Source organism: Podarcis raffonei, chromosome 2, assembly GCF_027172205.1.
Source record: "Podarcis raffonei isolate rPodRaf1 chromosome 2, rPodRaf1.pri, whole genome shotgun sequence".
NCBI lineage: Eukaryota > Metazoa > Chordata > Lepidosauria > Squamata > Lacertidae > Podarcis > Podarcis raffonei.
Genome location: NC_070603.1, coordinates 31,842,864 through 31,857,116, shown reverse-complemented (window position 1 = coordinate 31,857,116; position 14,253 = coordinate 31,842,864). Strand labels below are relative to the sequence as shown.

At 46.0% G+C, this 14,253-nt stretch overlaps 1 protein-coding gene across 2 annotated transcripts; it reads right to left on the bottom strand.

Annotated features, from left to right (window-relative positions):
• Positions 1-499: 499 nt before the first annotated feature.
• Positions 500-3,160, bottom strand: SOCS3 (suppressor of cytokine signaling 3). Of its 2 annotated transcripts, none has more exons than XM_053375599.1 (2): positions 2,988-3,160; positions 500-2,517 (listed from the first exon to the last, which is right to left on the bottom strand). In XM_053375599.1, exon 2 carries the CDS (start codon positions 2,446-2,448, stop codon positions 1,831-1,833), a length of 618 nt encoding a protein of 205 aa, XP_053231574.1. In that variant the 5' UTR covers positions 2,449-2,517; positions 2,988-3,160; the 3' UTR covers positions 500-1,830. The 2 variants fall into 2 exon arrangements, with proteins under 2 accessions (XP_053231574.1, XP_053231575.1); XM_053375600.1 differs by lacking the exon at positions 2,988-3,160 and adding an exon at positions 2,779-2,913.
• Between the last annotated feature and the right edge of the window lie 11,093 nt (positions 3,161-14,253).

Below are 14,253 nucleotides of genomic sequence, written 5' to 3'. Positions count from 1 at the left end.
GTCACACAGCAACACTGCTTTACTGCTGTTTCATAGTTGTGTGTGCTTGAAGACAAAGCTGTGCTGCCATCATAAGTAGTTCTGTCCCTTGTGCTCCCAGTACTGTGCTTTAGAATTAACCACATCTACCAGAGAACTTCCCTTCCTAAGCAGAAAATTGTGGACAGTCATTCCCAAAGTGCATTTTGCATGCTTCCTGCAACATGACTGCCCCAGTATTCAGTAATTAATGGTTACAAAGAGATGATACCTTTCCTGACAATAACTGGGACCCTGCCTGGCCAACACCAGCATGAAGAGTTCCCTTTTTTTACACAAGGATGCTGCAATGTAGCTGCCTGCCCTTTCTAGCAGTGCAGGACTATAGCAGAGATTATGGTATCTCCTCAACTTTTCTAATGCTGTTAACGAGGATGGCAGAAGCCATGTCCAGGATGCATGTATCTTTTGAATGTTTGGGAGTAGGGTGGAGGGGAAGAAAAGAGAAGATAGTCAAGCATTTCATTTAAAAAATAGTGCCTTTTATTATAAATTAATGAACGTCATTTTTAAAATCCATTGACTATAAATATAAATAGATGTGCAAAGTTTTCTTCCAAGTTTGATTTTTTTGGTTGAGTATTCAAGCATGTCTAACAGCCTGCAAGGCTGAAGGGTGGAATCTTTATAAAAGACAGAATGATATATTTTTTAAGGCAGGTCTGTAAACATTTCTTTCTGTAAAAACAAAACCTCATCTGCCCTTCTAAAACCCTGATATGGAAAAATAAGATGAACACACAAAATTTTGGTTACAGTTTTTTTGGTTTTTCCTTTTTTACAAAAAAATAATAAGAGTTCCAGGTAATTCTGTTGTTGCTACATTCCTGTATGTTTTTTGGTTATTCAGTGCGATTTAGGGCCCAAGCAAATCCACAACCTCTGTGTAGATACAAGACCATTTTTTGATGAGCTGAAAACCCAAGAATAAAGGCAAGAGATTATCAGTCTGGGCGCAGGAGCCAAAGTTGAATAACGCTTTAGGGGAAATGGCTAGATCATTCATTATCCATTTAGGTTTTCTAAAAGCAGTGGTGCCAATTTTGTAAAATGATGTCCTCCATTGCTTGCACAGAGAGTATATGGCATTCCCCCGTGCAGTGTGCAGTAACAACCCAGGTCCATGGGATCAGAGGATGTGGAGTTTGTTTTAAGGCTTAGTCCCCTGTATGGATGTGCGGCAGTTCCTCTGAGGAAGAGGCTTTGGATGAAAAGATATTCTGCCCCTCCAGGAGGTTGAGAGAGGTAAAGATGAATAACAATATAAAAAGGTTTCCCCTTAAAACTGAGGAAAAGTCTGTCTTCAGGCACTAGCTGGATTCCAGTGCATTAGTTTCATTGTCTCTGCAGAATGGTTTTGGTCAAAGGTTACTAGAGGTGGTCTGGGCCAGTGCAGAGCAAATGCTCTTTGTAAACTGTCCATGGGTTAGGGAGGTTTGCAAACCATTCTGATATGCCCAGCACAAGCCAGATAAACACAGTATTTACTGGGCTGTAGCTGGGAAGGACAATTGTGTGAAGGAGCAGCAGCCTGTTCCATAGTCAAGCACCATCATCGGTCTCTTGCACAGAGTACCCCAACCATGGGCAAACCATCCAGAACAAACAACAGCAAGACCGTCTCTGTGCTGGGCAGAGGCTCCTTGCCTGCTCCATGCCCCCAGCCCCTCTTATTCCACAAGCCAGAATGGGAAAAAAGTCTCTTGTCTTGCCCTGTAATCTTGTTAGCCATCATTTTCCAAGTCCTGTCCTTGTGCTTGTGCGGTGGGCCACCCCCACTGAAGAAGCCACTTAGAAGGGAGCATCATATTGGTCCAGGAATTCTTTGATGGGAGCTGGGAGCTGGGTCATCTTCTCGTACGAATCCAAGTGCCCGTTGACCGTCTTGCGACACAAATGCTGCAGGGTGGACACATTGGACGAGAGAGGGCGGCTCAGCACCAGCGGGATCTTCTCCCCACCTGAGTAGATGTAGTAGGCACGTTTGGGGTGCGGTACCTGCCCTGGCTGTTGCTCAGGGAGGGGCATGTAGTGATGGACCAGCTTCAGAACGCAGTCAAAGCGAGGCACGGGCTGGCTGCTGTGAGGGTCGCTCTGGAGGGAGAAGGTGCCCCCCTCGCATTGGATCCGCAGGTTTTTGGTGCCCGACTCAGTCTTGACGCTGAGGGTGAAGAAGTGCCGCTGGTCCGAGCTGTCTCGGATGAGGAAGGTTCCCGTGGGCTCGGCACTTAGCAGCAGGTTGGCCTGCCCACCTGTCACCGCGCTCCAGTAGAAGCCGCTCTCCTGCAGCTTGCGCACAGCATTCACCACCAGCTGGTATTCGCTCTTGGAGCTGAAAGTCTTGAGGCGCAGGCTGGTGTCCAGCGGGTGGCTCATCCCGGCGCTGGGGAACTTGCTGTGGGTGACCATGGCGCAGGGAGCCAGCTTTCCGAGCGATCGGGGCTGCTGCCGGATGCAGCGGCTTGCTAGAACACGGACCTGGCGAAGCAAAAGAGCAGGTGTTAAAAGACAAAGGGCAGCTTCTCCCCGGCAGCTCCGGCTCCGCAGGGCCCGGCCCACGCCATCCTCCTCCCCAGGCAAACCGGGGTTGCCAGCCGCCCGGAAACCTTCCGAGGCGTTCCCCCGAGTTGGTGGCTGTGTCCTTGAGCCAGGCTCTGAAGCTAAGTGGCACCCAGGCTTGGGAGACCCCTATGGGCGAACTACCTCTGCTCTCCGTCCGCTGCACGTCGGAAAGCTCACCCCCGCGCCTTGCCCTTGGCTTCCCCGGCTCGCTTTTGCCTTTCCATGCAGGCACCTCTCCGGAGCGCACGGTCGAGCGAGCGCCCCATCCCGTCTACGCGCTTCCAAAAGCCGAGCACTTGGCCGGCCAACTACGCCAGAGAGAGAGAGAGAGAAAAAAAAAGAAAGATTGGGAGGAGGGGGTCAGCTCCGGGTCGGCGCTGGTTTACCTGGGGAGCGACGAGAAACGAGGCAGCGGGAAGCGGGGCGCCGGCAGCGCACGGCTTGTTGGCGAGGCTTTTGCAAGGGAAGCGGGAGCCCCTTTGGCTTTTGCGCGCTTGGCTCGTCCTAATTGCAAAGCCGCCAGAGCCCCTGCTGGAGGTTTTTATAGAGCATCCGCCAGCCCCGCCTCCGGGTTCCAGGAACTCAGCTTCCTCGCGAGCGCGCCCTAGGCAGGCAGCCAGCGGCCAGCCCATTCCGGGCAGTGAGGCCTCGCTCACCACCCTCCCCCCCTGCCGCCGCCTCGGTCCTGGCCGCGGCTGGAGCCCACCGCTTGGTTGAAAGAACTAGAAGGAGGGGTGCGAGTCACGTCTCCCCCGGCCAGAAAGGCTCGATGAGGCTCGCGGCCGGGGGCAGCCACGTGGAGTTGCCCCGGGAAGATAGTCGGGTTCCGCGGGCACGCGTGAAAAGAAAGAGGCTTCCACGCGGGGCATGGTGCCCTGGGTGGGTGGGGCACACGTCTGTCAGAGAGGTAAAACCTCCCCACCACCATCTGTCCCCCGCGATAAGAAAGTCCTTCCCATAGCGAATGGGACGGGCGCTATAGGGAATCCTATAGGTTTGTGTTTGTCGTGCATTAGGAAGGGGAGTCCCAGCGAGGGTAGTAATTTGCAGCGCAACCTTAACCGTTCTACTCAGAAGTAAGCTCTGTTGACTTCAGTAGGGCTTACTCCCGGGTAAATTGGGTTAGGAGCGAAGCCTCAGCTTTCTATATAGGCTTAGTCTGTGAAGGGAGATGGGTGAAGCAGGCGATTTTCCTGGAATTTGCTTAAGACTAAATGCATTCTTACGAACAAACGATGAAGCCTCCAGGATCAGACAGAGGAATCTATCTAGCCCAGCCCCCCCCCACTAGCTGCTTCTGGGGGCTCCAAAAGATCAGCATAATGGCAGTAGCTCCCCCACCCCACCCCAATTGCCTCTCAGCAGCTGGCATTTCCCTCCGCCCTCCAGTTCAGGGTAAAGATCCTGACGATTATTCACTTCTAACTTAAATCAAACCACAGCTGGTTTTGCAGACCTTCCAGTCAGTGTTTTGAATTTCTTAGAAGACAGCCGTCATTTGAATATTGAACCCAGAAGTCAGATTTCCCAAGTATTGAAACTCCCTCCCCTCCCCCCGCTAGTTCCCCTTTCGTATTCCGCTAAACCCAGGTAAAAAAGGGAGAATCCGCGGGGGGCCCCGACGGACACTAGAGGGCGCTCTTTCCGCTCTGGCTGGGATGTAGCAGTGACGTTCGCCGGCCTCTGTTACACAAAAGGCAAGGGCTTGTCAGGTCACCGCAATGACACTACTTAGAGCACAGAGATCAAACCTGGGAGCTTTCTGGCATTGACGCAGTCTTCCAGCCGAGTTTCCTTTTGGACATTTGTGTGCTGCAAACCCATTTGCTCCTGGAGGTCTAGGGTTGGGACATGGAAAGTACTTTCCCTCTGTAGCTGATTGGTTTCATCCTGGCCCTGGAGGTGGTGCTTCTGCATTGAAATCCTGCCCAGGTGCTGCAAAACATCTCTTCTATCTCAGTGGACCTTGAGAAATCTCCCTATTTACATAACTCAACATAGCTGTCCAGTAGCATGCACCATATTATGTACATGGGTGCTTAATATTGTAAACAGGTCACTCATATACCACAAATGGGTCTCTAGCAACAGGTTGCTATTTTTTTGAAACTCACTGGATTTTCTGGAGAAATGATAAATCCAGATTAAATATGGGGGGGGGAATAAGGGCTAGCATTTTGATGCCAATAACATTGTGTAGACAGTGCAACAAACAAACAACAACTTATATGAAAAAGTATGCGGGTGGCGCTGTGGGTTAAACCACAGAGCCTAGGACTTGCCGATCAGAAGGTCGGCGGTTCGAATCCCCACGACGGGGTGAGCTCCCGTTGCTCGGTCCCTGCTCCTGCCAACCTAGCAGTTCAAAAGCACGTCGAAGTGCAAGTAGATAAATAGGTACTGCTGCAGCAGGAAGGTAAACAGCGTTTCTGTGCGCTGCTCTGGTTTGCCAGAAGCGGCTTAGTCATGCTGGCCACATGACCCGGAAGCTGTACGCCAGCTCCCTCGGCCAATAAAGCGAGATGAGTGCCACAACCCCAGAGTCGGTCACGACTGGCCCTAATGGTCTGGGGTCCCTTTACCTTACCAGCAACTCCATGATAAACACCCCTCCGGAAGCACATTGAGGCTGCTTTGGAGCTCACACAGCAGTTGGGAAATTTTGCTTTTTGCTAGCCATTTCTCTCCACCCTCACTGCCCCTCTGTGGGTAAAAATGGGAGCAGGAGATAGATTTCAAGGAGGCTGAAACAGCAATAGAATCCTGTTAATATAACAAGCACCCGGTATCATATCCCTGGTTGGCTGCTGGTTTTCTGTTGCACAATTCCTTTCTTCAATGCTGCAATTAAAATAACTTTCCCCCTCCAGCTAACTCATCCACGTATCTGCAAAGCAACCTCAGGGATAAACATAAACATCTCTTAGGAGAGCTAAAGCATACAGAAAGCATCCAGGGGAATCCTTTTTGAGTAGATAGTTCCTTGTGCCGCTGTCACTCGGAAGGCATTTTCTCAAACTGAGCTGGATGATGACAGAACCATCTAAGTGTAAATGTTTTAAAGCAGTTGCTGCTCTGGAGAAGGTGTTCCTCCCTCCCTCCATCCCATCTCCCCACCGCCACCCACTTAGCATTTTGTAGTGTTTGGCAGAGCCTCTTTGGACCATGGAAAGGTTTGGGGTTTAATTGTCCACAGAGTTCTAAGCTGTTTGTTGTCTTTTCAAACTTTCCGAGGGCTGCATTCCACCCTATCCTCACTTGCCCTTCCCAGAAGAGCTTCAGGGAAAAGAGGCAAACCCGTGCCGAAACGTTTGGGAACAAGAAGGGCAAGAACCTCTCCCCCTTTCTTGTCTTGATTCCGTGCCTGAGGACTCAGGGAAACAGGTCAGGTTACTGGATTAACCAATGACTCTACGTGCTGCAGCTGCAGGTCTTAAAGGAAGGAGTTGGTTTTGCAAGAGGAACAAGAGATTGAGGTAGCCTCCCTACTAGAATGATGGGCTCCTTTAGGCTAGCTGCTGGAATGGGTGCTTAGGCCAGCTGCTGGAATTTTCCCATGATGACATGAGAAATGTGATGTGTGAGCTGGGGCAGCAAAGCAGTGCATGGACTGGAGGCTTTTTGGTACAGTGGTTGTGCAAGAGCCACTTGGTGCAATAATTGTGTTTGTTGCAGGGATACCTGTGATCCCACAGTGAACGCATAAAGCCAGAAGGGTAGGTGTGTGGCCCAGAATGCTAGGATATATGTACTGGGTTCTCCCCAGTTGCCTGGGGTTCCCCAGGGCATGCCCACTGGGGTTATAGAGATGTAAAGCTGCCCTTTGCAATTCAGGTATTTACTGCTGGAGGCCTGGGGCAGCTCTTAGGGTCTTCTCAGAAGATCAGTTTTAATAGCACAGTAAATTCACAGTTCTTACGTATTTGCGGCATGAGATCCAGATGTCTTCCCTCAAGGTAGCATTTCTTTACATTTTTGCAACAGTCAAACTGCAGAGGGGGATGTGATTTCCTAACACGTTTGTGCAAGCGCTGTTTGGAATACTGCTACACGAATATTACAGTCACCATCACTAGTGTTAAATGGCACAGTTCACCTCCCCCCCCCCACTCTTGTGTAATTTTGTGAAAAAATAATTAAAAAATAAATCAATGTTGTAATGCCTTCACCTCTTTGTGGGTGTGCGTTTTCAGTGCTACTGGAGCTCTGCAGTGTTCAATGAGTGATCGTTGAAAGCAATGCTTTTTTTCAGACGGAGCGTGCCAGAGCGCAGTTCTGACACCTCTCAGGTGGGCGCCATTATGGGCCGGTGCTCCCCCGCCCCCAGCTGATTCTTGCCTTTACGTACTTCTGAGAAGTCCAAAACGAACATTTCATTTTTTAAAAAAAAGAATATTTATTAAAGGTTTAAAAAAGAAAAAAGGTTTACAGAAAAAAGAAGAGGAAAAGAATGAAAAGTTAAATAAAACAAATCAATACCTTACAATATATAAAAAGGAAAAAAAACAAAAAACAATACAGTAAAACAAAAGGAAAAACAAAAACAATTAAAAACAGATCCGATATTTCCATATCTTTGACTTTCATTTACTTGTTTCATCGACCTCCTCACACCTCCCTTTTTTGTATTCTAGTTCAATTAGCTGTTTCAGCAAATCCTTTCCATCTTACTCAATTTTTGTTCTATAATTTATCTTAACACAATCTAACCTTAAATTTTCCACTTTGACCCATTAACAATCTATTTTTACTTAATTCTTTGAAACATTTCTGCTAAAGCCATATAACTTCATTCCAACATCTTTCTAACATTCATTAATTTTACAGTATTTCTGTAAATAGACTTTAAATTTTTTCCAATCTTCTTCCACCATCTCTTCTCCCTGGTCTCGGATTCTGCCAGTCATTTCCGCCAGTTCCATGTAGTCCATCAACTTCACCTGCCATTCTTCCCGGGTGGGTAAATCTTGTGTCTTCTAATGCTTTGCGATAAGTATTCTTGCTGCTGTTGTAGCATACATAAAGAAAGTTCTATCCTTCTTTGGCACCAATTGGCCGACCATGCCCAGGAGAAAGGCCTCTGGTTTCTTCAAGAAGGTATATTTAAATACCTTTTTTCATTTCATTATAAATCATCTCCCAGAAAGTCTTAATCCTTGGGCATGTCCACCAAAGGTGGAAGAATGTACCTTCAGTCTCATTACATTTCCAGCATTTGTTATTGGGCAAATGATAGATTTTTGCAAGCTTGACTGGTGTTATGTAGCACCTGTAGATCATTTTCATTAAATTCTCTCTTAAGGCATTACATGCCATAAACTTCGTACCTGTGGTCCATAACTGTTCCCAGTCAGCCATCATAATGTTGTGTCCAACATCTTGTGCCCATTTAATCATAGCAGATTTCACCGTTTCATCCTGCGTATTCCATTTCAACAGCAAGTTATACATTCTTGACAAATTCTTAACTTTGGGATCTAACAATTCTGTTTCCAATTTTGATTTTTCCACCTGGAAGCCTAGTTTTTTTATCCACATTATATGCCTCCATTATTTGATAATAATGGAGCCAGTCTCGCACTCTATTTTTTAATTTTTCAAAACTCTGCAGTTTTAATCTGTCTCCCTCTTGTTCCAGAATTTCCCAATACTTCGGCCATTTGGCCTCCATATTGAGTTTTTTCTGAGCCTTTGCTTCCATTGGTGACAACCATCTTGGGGTTTTATTTTCTAGCAAGTCCATATATCTTATCCAGACATTAAACAGTGCTTTCCTGACAATATGGTTTTTAAACGCTTTATGTGCTTTAACCTTATCATACCACAGATATGCATGCCAACCAAATACATTGTTGAAACCTTCCAAATCCAACACATCAGTATTTTCAAGAAGCAGCCATTCTCTCAGCCATCAGAAGGCAGCTGATTCATAATAAAGTTTAAGGTCTGGCAGGGCAAATCCACCTCTTTCTTTAGCGTCAGTTAATATCTTAAATTTTATTCGAGGCTTCTTTGACATTTCAAGTCAAAATGGAAGCTGGCCAGTGTGGGCAAGTCTACACTTTATTTCAGATCTGACTCCACCTAGCTCCTAGCCGCGATTGGTCAAGCTATGGGGCAGGGGCAATTCGTATTTCCTTTTCGTCAATGTTTCCCATGTAGTGATGGAGGGCTTTAAGCTTTCCAGCCAGGCCTCTACCATTGCGCACGCATGCATGCAAGCGCGCGCACACACACACACACACACACACATTTGTGCAAGGGCCCTTCCAGCTCCTCTAGCCATTTGCCTGAATCTGAGAGAACGAGGGAGGCGAGGATACATTTATTTGATCTGCACCAGAACCAGGGGCAACCCCCAAACCAGGGAGACAGCTTGCAATGTGCTGCTCAAACTCCCCCCCTCTTTTTTTAACATCCTTTTTTGCTTTTTTTTTTTTGCCAAAGTTTGTGTTCCTTTTCATCTCTTCATTTGGACAAGACTTCGATTTTTTGCCTCCAATAGCTTCTTTGATTTTGCTTGTTAACCATGCTGGCACCCTCTTGACCCTTATGGTACCTTTTCTGATCTGAGGTGAATGCCTAAGATTTTGTTTTTAAACATTTCCCAAGCATTTTGGAGAGATCTGACCCTCTTGACCTTCCCTTTCAACTTCCCTTTTACCAATCTCGTCACTGTGGGGGAAGCTTCCTATTTTGAAATCAGATGTGACTGTGTTGGATTTTTTTGGTATTTACGTGTATATTTAATTTAATAGCACTATGGTCACTGCTCCCTACTGGTTTGACAACACTTACATATTGCATCAGGTCCTGGGTGCCACTCAGGATTAAATCCAGGGTTGCCACTCTTCTGGTCGGTTCCATAACCAACTGTTTTGTTCTAGGGCACAATCATTTAGGATATCTAGAAATTGTACCTATTTGTCATGACTGGAACACGTATGTAACCAGTTTATGTGGAGAGTAGTTGAAGTCACCCATTACTACAATATTGCCTCTTTGGGTTGCTTCCTTGATTTTATTTATAATGTGTGCATGTATCTCCACAGAGCAAACACAATCCAGCCTCCCTCTCCTTATTGTGGTTGTTAGTTGTGAGCCATGGCTACTAGTTGTAGATATAGTACTAAAAATACAAATCTGCGTTGTTTTGTTTAATGCAGGGAAAGTCTCCTAGTGGCCATCACTGTTTTCTTGTATGCAAAGGAGTTGGAAGACACATGCAATGAAATTCTCATTGTTCCTTTCTACCTCCCCCCATCATCAATATTCAAATACCACCAGGAAAGGAATGCTCACCATTAACCTGCAAGAGAGAGAGAGAGAGAGAGAGAGAGAGAGAGAGAGAGAGAGAGAGTCTGCTGGTGTCCGCTTGCCTAGGATATGAGATTTGACATTGGGAATAGGCAATATCTGTATGCTTGACTTTGGCACAGACAGAATGTAGGAGCGGAAGGGAGAGTTTCCCTTGCCCCAGAGCAGCTTCCATAGCAAGCCAGGAATAAACACCAGCAACCAGTTCTGGGAAGTGAGGCTGCTGCTGCTGCAGCTGCTCTGAAATGCAAACAATAAGATGCTGCCCAGAGCCCTTTGTGGAGCTGAAGCAGAATGCAGGAACATGTGAGAGCCAAGCCAGGTATTGGCTGAACGACAAGTGAAAATGATTCATTTCTGCCAATTAATCCTGGCAACAGACTGTGACAACCCAGCCCTGAGGAGACTGAGCCCCATGTGTGGCATACATGAAGTTCTGGCATTAAAAGGAATTTGGGGTGCTGAGTTTCGGGCCTCTCTTGTAGGAGTATTTCTTTGTCATATTTGTGCATCAGTCTTTCTCCAAAATGCTATATGTAGCCTGCAGACCATTCCCAAGTGCCTTTGCATCCAGGCAGGCCTGTGTACAGTGGAATCCCACATATTCCTATGTAGAAATCAGCACCACGGTTTTAGTGGGACTTGCTCCCAAGTGCCAAAGGGCATGTGCCAGAAGAGAACCTCGGTCAGATCTTCAAACTTTTTCTAGCAATGTTAAGGCAGGCCCAGACAGCCGTGGGTAAGTCAGTGGAAGGGAGAAGCTCCTGTGTTAATAGACGTTCCTGCATCAATAAGAGAGAAGGCATTTAACACTTTCTACCATGACATTTCCCCTACCTGAATCACAACCTCGCTCTGGGTTGGGGAGATCAGGAAATCCAAACACCCATGTGCTATCTGTTTTGGCCCTTGCCCCTTGCAGTTCACACTGCATGTGCCTGACAGGAAACTTTTGTGCGAGTTAAGAACCGCTCCATCTAGTAGTCTTTGCCTCTACAGCTCCCATTTATGTCAGGCTGGAGTTGTCAACATGGTGCCCTCCAGAAGTTGTTGGACTACAACTCCCATCAGCTCCAGCCAACAAGATAAGTGTCCGTGGATGATGAGAGTTAATAGTTCAATGACGTCTCGAAAGCTCCACATTGGCTACCCCCGATGTAAGGGGTTAGCTTGTATCAGAAGGAAAACCGTTAGCCCTTATTATATCCAGACTGAATGGGCTGCCATGATTAGACTAAGGAATCAAATATCTGATCTGTACATTATAGATTCATTCCCACTCTTCCCTCACCATCCCCATGGCCACAAAAGTTTATGAAATAGAGGCTACTGTGAAGTATATGTGGGTCAGTGATGTCTTAAGAGGATTACCGTATTTTTTGCACCATAACACTCACTTTTTTCCTCCTAAAAAGTAAGGGGAAATGTCTGTGCGTGTTATAGAGGGAATGCCAACGGGTGGCATGCCTACGGATTTTCCTCCTCTAAAAACTACGTGCGTGTTATGGTCGGGTGCGTGTTATAGAGCGAAAAATACGGTAACTTCTAGGAAGAGATGTACACGTTTGGCCCTGAGTGATGTGCCCCAAATATCTTGCTGTGGGATAAATAGGTATAAAACCTCACACTCTCAGACTTTTGATTATTTCATGCCTCACACTCAGTTTGCTTCTTTGGGAGCTCAGTCTATTTTTGCATCCTTTTTTGGGTGACTGGCGAAGACAATTGCCATGGTCAGATTTGTATATTAGGCCAGCATCCACTAATCATAATTTCCTCCAGTTCCTTCAGGACCCCTCCCTTCCCAGCTCAGTGCAATTAATTCATACTTCAGTCCCAAACTCAATTATGGGCAAGTTCCATTGATTTTAGTGTATGGGGCATGTTGGCAGCTGAATGCATGTTTGCAGCCAAATCTAGTATCACCCTCATCTTTGTTTATTTCTATGTTGCCTTTCCATAGTGAAACCAATAACAGCAAAAATTATGCATCTCCACAATTAAATCTTCAAAATTAAAGCTTGACTTCCAAGCACTGACTTTTTTCTGAAATTTACTAAACCTAAGAATTTTGGGAGACCTGCCCCCCTACAAACTCAACACATTTAGGAGGATCTAGCCTTCCTGCCAACTTAAACTCAGTTCCAGAGCAACTGCTTTAAAAGAGAACTTGTGAAAACAAGAGACACTCATGACTAAGCAGTTGCACTGGAATTCCCCCCATTCCTCATCCTAACCTCCGTGAACCTTTGGACAGCCATTTCATATTACCTAGGAAAGTTGGGGAATGGGAAAGGGCAGGAAGAAAAAAGAACAGTAACATGGAAGAGTGGCGGTAGATTATCTGCTTATGAATCCCCATTTTCAGCATTAATGTGAATTTACCGGTTCCTATTGTGGAACCATTCATTCTGGCTTCCTGGTGGTGTAAGAGTTTGGGCGAGGCAGACCACTGCTGTGCTTTCCAATGAGCTACATGTTTTCAACACTTATTGGCCAGCAAGGTGGAAATGAGGTGTATATGGTACATAAGCGGATTACAGGAGTAAGAATCAGGACCCAAACACTCAGAGAATTAGGAGATTTGGGTGTATATATATTAGTGTTCTGCTCTTTACTTTTCATTTTAGGTTGCATCTGCAGATTAAAAAAAAGATCAAAGCTGGTTTTCAATGTAGATGTTATGTGGCATCCCACCAGGAACCCTGGAAATGGATGTATTTTGAAAGTGCCAACAGTGTCTATAACACTGCAGTTCTCAATGGTCCTTGGGAAGACACAGTGGCCTGGTTCTCACATCACATTAAGCCATAGTTAAAACAATGGCTTCATGGGAATGGGCAGAATCTCAGGTATTTTGCTCCTTCCCTGTTCCTGTTTCTGCTACTTTACTCCTCTCCTGTTCCTTAACTCCTCCCCTCTAACTTAATGTTACATGTGACCCTGAGCTTGTGGTTTGTTTCCCTCAACCAAACCATAAGTAGTAAGCCAATACCAAACCATAATTACAATAAAACACTGGTTTCATATCATATGTGAATTGGATTCTAGCAACCCAAGAGTCCTGTGGCAACTTAAACACTAATACATTTATTAAGGCAACAATCTTTGGAAGCTAAACCTTATTTCATCAGACACACTGTTATTGTATAATATTCCAGACCTTGGAACAACTCAGGGCTGAAGAAGATGTAACTGGCAGAGCTAGGAGGATTGGTTTGTGTAAATATGGAAAGAGGAGGTGTCTTCAGTATCAGAAAATACATGCTTTTGAACTGGATATCATCGGCACGATGGAGGGAGGGCCTGAGTTGGGTTTGCAGGTATAGATTGCTAATTCGATGTTATGTTGGATCAGGCAGCTGAAGAGCCATTGCTCAAAAATCACAGGTTAAGCACATGGACTACTGCTATGATGTTTGTCCTGGATAGATCTGATGGCCTAGTGAATTTGGTCAGACATTGAGTAGTGAAGCTGCCTGAATGAGGTTTCTTGTCCCACTACTGCCTACATCCAAAGAGAAGTAAGTGGGGGAAAACAAAGCAAGACATGACTCTAGTCTGGAGCACATTTTAGCAATCAGCCATGCCACAGTTTGCTGAGATCTCTTCTGTAGCCGTGTTAAGAAGAGTTGGACATCTCCCCGTACTTGAGGATCCAAAGTGGCAGGCAAGAGGCAAACAAAGCTGCTAGCCTTGTGGCAGGAATAAGTTCCTCTTCCAAAAACTCAGCCAGACTTGCGGAAATTTGGAAACCAGTATGTTTATTAGAAAATTTACACAGTCAGCCCCTGGAGAACCAGAATTGAGTCAGTCTCTGTTGGGCAAGACTCATGTCCTGCAGAAGGAGACTTCAGACAATTTACTGTTAAAAGCACAAAAATAAAATTCCACAGGGGCTGATACTCCATTTAGCTCTGCAAAGGACTCAGATTGTTCTCAGGTTCTTGCTGTCATGCAGATGAAGCGGGGGTGGGGGCCTGGGTAGATTCTGCAGGTGGAACTAAAGGAATACCCAAAGGACAAATATGGGGCGATAGCTTTGATGAAAATGAAGAGCAAAGAAAATGCAACGGCCACATTTGCAGATGTGATTTGCAGCAATTCTTTGGAGAAATATGAAAAGAATGCAGGGTTAATCTTCATTTCAGTATTTTCAGAGAAAGTGGTACCTTAAAAACCACAGTGAAATCGGAATGGCATGCACAATGTGGCTGAAATCTCCCCATTCAAATCAATTGCACTCAGTGGTGCAGGATTGTGTCCTAATCCTTTATTTTGAACAAATAGGTGGTCTAGATCATGGGTAGGCAAACTAAGGCCTGGGGGTCAGAT

Bases quoted from the DNA above. Each gene is read 5' to 3' on its own strand.
- SOCS3 (XM_053375599.1), bottom strand. From the start codon at position 2,448: ATGGTCACCCACAGCAAGTTCCCCAGCGCCGGGATGAGCCACCCGCTG.